Here is a 5,746-nt window from a genome sequence, read left to right on the forward strand (position 1 = left end):
CTTTGTTCTGTCCACATATTCCGCGATAAGCCCGCAGAATTAATGCTATTACTATAAATAGTAATATACTGATTAATTAACGTCAAAAAAGCCATTATTGATGAAGTTAGGACAACCCAAGTCCAACCTTGAACAGACTTCAATTATTTGCAGGCCACACATATTGGAGCCATAGAAAGTAGGGGGTTATCCTTCCACGGTGGCTACAATACCCAATGAAGCATTGCCAAGTGGCAGTAGTAGGAGCAAGGTGCTGCTCACTTCTCTTGGTGCATAACCACACACCCACCTGAAAACAGAGGCCATCCTTGCAGAGCAAACACCCACAACAATGGAGGCAACTATGGTGGCATATCAACGTGGCACTGCCACACCCATGTCTAGGCCTACTCTGGCTCCTCCTACTGCTACTGCTAGGACCATCCCCTCCACTTCTGTTCAGGTATGCTATTCTATTCTCCCTGCATTCTCTACATATCAGAATTGTTCATTCAGATAAATCTGAATTCCATATGAGTTTCTTGCTATAGAGTTTCACAAGGTGGGACTGCTAATTATGATGGTTGTAACTTGTAGGTGAGTGCAAAGGCTAGCTCTATCTTTGGGCAGTCATTGAGGGCTTGGCCCAAATCCAGTACAAGAAGAAGAGCCTCTGGTAGAGTTAGAAAAGCAGCTCCTCTTGGTAGTGGTAGCAGTACTGCTGTTATAAAATGCGAGCTTGGGGACTCTCTGGTAAGTAAATTGGCTTAATGTTGTTATATTTGATAAAGAACGAAAGAAAGAAAGATCTTTCTTTTATGATTCATGATATCGAACGATCTAAATAAAATGAATTGTGTGGTGGAACTGATTGAATGAAGTGGTTGGAATGACTCAGGAAGAGTTTCTGAACAAGTCAACCCCTGATAAGAATCTAATAAGGCTGATGATGTGCATGGGAGAAGCAATGAGAACCATAGCCTTCAAAGTCAGGACTGCATCTTGTGGTGCTACAGCTTGCATAAACACTTTTGGTGATGAGCAGCTTGCTGTTGATCTTATTGCCAATAAGCTCCTTTTCGAGGTCAGATTCAGTTCATTTTATTTTATTTTCTCTCTTACTTGATTACATTTTTATGGATGAGTTGTGATGATTAAAGTACTAGACAGAAAACATGCAAATTTCAACCCGTTCTAGAACTCTTCGTTTGAATGCATGTATTTGAACACCCAAGGTTGCCAAAAGTCGCCTAATTTTTTGGATAAATTCTGTTGATATGCAATTTTCCATGTTTGAAAAATAAAAAAGGAATCAGCATCCGGCATATTTTTCAAGAATTTTTAAGCTTTTATGCATACAAAGGAGCCTTAGATGTGGTTATTAATTCCCATTACCTTAATGAGTTGAAAGTGTTTATACGGTCCATACACAGTTTATTTTAGTGTTGATAAGTGTTGTATATTTTTCATGTTTAAAGTTAGGGTAAGATCAATTTTATACATTGATTTGAAGTAATTATCTGATTGGGAAAAAATGTGTTGGAAAAATTCTCAGGCATTGTTTTAGATTTTTTACCATTCTACTTATGTTTTAAAACACTCATGTTTATCTTTTACATGATCTCGTGCTTATTTATATATGCATATGCTTAAGGTGAAGTAATAGAAATTTTGTTTCGAAATAAAAGAGGGGTTAAAATTTATTCAAAGCAGAACAAGTACAAAGCAAGGGCCTTAAACAGCCCTGTCAAGATCCACTAAGTAATCTAACTGATGAGACAAATCTAGGAGTAATTGAAGATGGAGAAATTTTTGCAATATTGAAAGATTTTATGGACTGGACTTTTTAACCGAGTTTTCGTAAATATAAATATTGTGCTGTCTTACTTTCTATTATTCTGCTTTTTATATCAAATTATGTATGCACTATTTCTATTGTACAGGTTTTATCAAACTTCTTTTTCCTTACATTTAGAAGTTTAAATCTCTTGATACACATCCACAACATTTAATCTTTATTTGAGAATTAATGACTTCTTACAGAATCTTTTGATAAACTTCTTTTGTATAATCTCTGTTTTCTAATATCACTCTATCTATAATCCACAGTAATGTGTGTCTGAACCATGTATCAAAATAATTCTCTTTCTTCTTCCTAATATTTAAACAATCAGTTTCTTCACTTTTGGGATTCCATGCTCTTCTCGTTGAAATATTTAGGCAGATTTATCTAACCCCATGGCCTCAAGGCAGGGCTGCGGATGTATGCCTGAGCCAAGTATCCAAGTAGTTTTCTTTCTTCTTTCTACAATTATGGTAATCGATTTCTTATTTGGAGATTTAGCCTTCTCATTTTAAAATGTTGAACTGTACTCTGTTTTGGGACACTCGAAATTCTTGAGTTTTCCCTGTAGCAGATAGTTGAAATCAATCCGAGCTTGTTATTTTCTTAGAGATTGATTCTGATGGTTATAAATACACATGCATCAGTCCAAAAGATCAGATAAATAACTAGCTCAAAGATATCCCATTTTCAATTAAATTTGTGAATCCTTATGAGAAAAAAGAAGCCAAATAGCTTCTGTTCAGATCTTAACATATTTTGCTTCCTACTAATGACGTGCAATTGTTTTCGATGAATTCATCATATCAGTCCTTAAGATACTCCCATTTTTGCAAATATGCTTGCTCTGAGGAGAACCCAGTGCCTGAGGACATGGGTGGACCTGTGGAAGGTTTGTATCTGTTGAGCAAGTTAGATTTATGTTTCTTCCATGGAATCAACTCCAACCAGATTATAAATGTTTTGGCAGGTGGGTTTAGTGTGGCATTTGATCCGCTTGATGGCTCAAGCATTGTCGATACCAACTTCACTGTTGGCACCATATTTGGAGTATGGCCTGGTGACAAATTGACAGGAGTGACTGGTAGAGATCAGGTTGCTGCTGCCATGGGTATTTATGGCCCTCGAACAACATATGTGCTAGCTCTCAAAGATGCTCCCGGCACCCATGAATTCTTATTAATGGACGACGGTTGGTAACAAAGTTTACTATTCATTTTCATGCCATCCCATGTCTTTCTTATGTATACTACACAAGACATCTAAATTTACTCCATCACAGGCTCGTATGATCCTGCAGCTCTGCAATTCCTTTAAAACCCTAGGCTGTATATATTATATAGTACCCTAGTAGAATGTCAAGGGCGACTTGAGCATATGCATGTTTGTATGTTAATGCCATCTGATGGCTCTTTTGTAGGTAAGTGGCAACATGTTAAGGATACTACAGAAATCGGAGAAGGAAAACTTTTCTCTCCTGGAAATCTTAGGGCAACTTTTGACAACCCTGAATATGAAAAGGTTTCTTGTCAATTTGATCTCATGAATCATTCTAGTCAATTTGATTTCATGATTCATTGTAGCACAAAATCTATACAGAAGAATCTGACCTTTGGCTCCTGCCCATTCTTCAGCTCATCAACTACTATGTAAGCGAGAAATACACACTTCGATACACAGGAGGCATGGTACCAGATGTCAACCAGGTCTGTTCATTGCATTATTTCAGATTGTGGCATCTTTATTAAAAGTTGGAAATTTTAGTATACATTGCATCAATTGTTGGTGTTTGTCCCTAGTTAAGGATTCATCTAGATGGTTTTGAGTTCAAATTTTCTACAATACAATTTTTTAAAGAAGATTCACATGATTGCAAAACATCTCACATTACATTTTAGTTTTCATCTTCTCTAATCTTTTTCATGATAAGAGTCTAGATTCAAGTAAAAGGCAGCAGGAACATCATTGACACAAGAGTTAGGGATTAAAGATTTTAGTAAAGCTTAAACAGTATGCAATTTGTTTGTCATTTGGAGCATCTAAGCATCTAAAACCCCTAAAATATACAGAGTAAACATCCCAAAACAGATGGGTTGTTCATTTTTGAGCAATTTTTTTTACTTACACAAACAAAATTTAACAATTGCAGATCATTGTGAAGGAGAAGGGAATTTTCACAAATGTGACATCTCCAAGTGCTAAAGCAAAGCTAAGATTGCTGTTTGAGGTGGCTCCTCTAGGACTGTTGGTGGAGAAAGCTGGTGGGCACAGCAGTGATGGGAAACAGTCAGTATTAGACAAGGTGATTATCAATGTAGATGATAGAACGCAGGTTGCATATGGATCCAAGAATGAAATTATTAGGTTTGAAGAGACTCTTTATGGAAGCTCCAGGCTCAGCCTCAAGGGTGCCCCTGTAGGAGCCAAGGCCTAATAAAATTCTATTCTTTTCATAAGCAAAGAAAATCAAGTTTTGTTTTCTTAGCAACTTGGTGCTCCTTTCCCCCTCACACCTATGTCGTGAGGGGGAACAGGAAATGTTTTAATAAGTCTTCAACACTTCTATTTTGGTTTTCAAATATATTCGTCCTGGAAAGTTGGAAAGTCGGCCTGCATGCAGTTTGTAAGTGACACTTTTAGTTTACATGCAAGCTATTGCAATTTGTAAATTACAGTTCTAGTCATTCACAGTCAACAATTGAATATAATGATTTATTTCAAGGTTAGGGTGATTTCACTACGATGTAGTTTTTTTAAATAAATATAGTTAATTTGATAAATGTATTTGTTATTTTAGGAATATTTGTGATAATTGGAGTATTTAGTTTATTCTCAAATAATGATACCAATGAAGAGGATTCTAGACTCAAACTATTGTTAAGTTTAGAAAATAATACTTTTTTTATTATCAGTGTTTTTGAACTTATATTAGAGTGTGCTTTGTTAGGGGATAAGTTCAAGGATCTAAGATGAAATTGTAGTAGGGAATTAGTCAATTAAATTCAGATTTATTTGTATGTATAATGGAGTTCTACTTTTTTGCTTGTTTATTTGATAATTGTATTTTACACTCTTCATGAAGATCTAGGGATTCATCATATTTGAAAACACCTTAAAGTGATGTAGGTTTGTCACAGGGAGACAAATTATCATATATCAACCACTAAAAAATGTGTCATACACCCAAGGCCCATTAACAATCAAAGACTGTATGAACACATTTTTCATACTGCAATTGTGACACAAACATGCCACAATATATACCTACAACAAGAGATGTTGTAACACAACACAACACTTACTAAGCATGACATCAATGCACAAGGAATGTGACAAATAAATGTTAAAGACTTAAACATTGTCATGTAATGGTCTCAACATGATGATCATATGAGAGGATAGAGTTGCCTCTAACAACAATGCCTAGATACTAGACCACAACCTTTATCTCTTGCAAATTAATACTATGTGAGGATGAGAATAAACACCATTTCCTACTTCGAGGAAACTTGAGCATCATCTCATCCTAAGATATAAACCATCACACACTAACACATCCCAAGAGAGGTGGAAATGGCATTCAAAATGTAAGGGAAGTCTAGCTAGATGTTAAATGGCAAGGAAAGTCACTAACTTATCCCAGTTTCACAAGACACTAACCCATTTCCTTAAGCCCCATGACTTACACCAAATAGGAAGAGAAACTGCAATAACCAAATCAAGGTGACAAGTATTCAAGATAAATCCAAGGGAATGATTCTCTTATATAGATTTTAAAAAAATGTTCAAAAAAATCCATTGCCTTTGAATCACTTGTGTTGGGCCCAAATCTCCCTTGTTACTAGTTTGGAATCAACCAAAATATTTTGAAATTTCCAAGCTATCCAAAGACTGCCACTCTTGCAAGTGCAATTCACCCCTTTC

The 5,746-nt window shown here is 35.8% G+C and overlaps 1 protein-coding gene across 1 annotated transcript; it reads left to right on the forward strand.

The window, feature by feature from the left end:
* The first annotated feature begins 209 nt into the window (after positions 1-209).
* LOC131042141 (sedoheptulose-1,7-bisphosphatase, chloroplastic) lies at positions 210-4,548 on the forward strand. The gene is made up of 8 exons (XM_057975465.2): positions 210-442; positions 577-732; positions 878-1,063; positions 2,633-2,714; positions 2,793-3,014; positions 3,243-3,343; positions 3,457-3,528; positions 3,972-4,548. The coding sequence occupies exons 1-8, from the start codon at positions 332-334 to the stop codon at positions 4,254-4,256; spliced, it is 1,215 nt and encodes a 404-aa protein (XP_057831448.2). The 5' UTR covers positions 210-331; the 3' UTR covers positions 4,257-4,548.
* Positions 4,549-5,746: the final 1,198 nt, after the last annotated feature.

The sequence above is a fragment of the Cryptomeria japonica genome, chromosome 9 (assembly GCF_030272615.1).
Source record: "Cryptomeria japonica chromosome 9, Sugi_1.0, whole genome shotgun sequence".
In the NCBI taxonomy this organism is placed as follows: domain Eukaryota; kingdom Viridiplantae; phylum Streptophyta; class Pinopsida; order Cupressales; family Cupressaceae; genus Cryptomeria; species Cryptomeria japonica.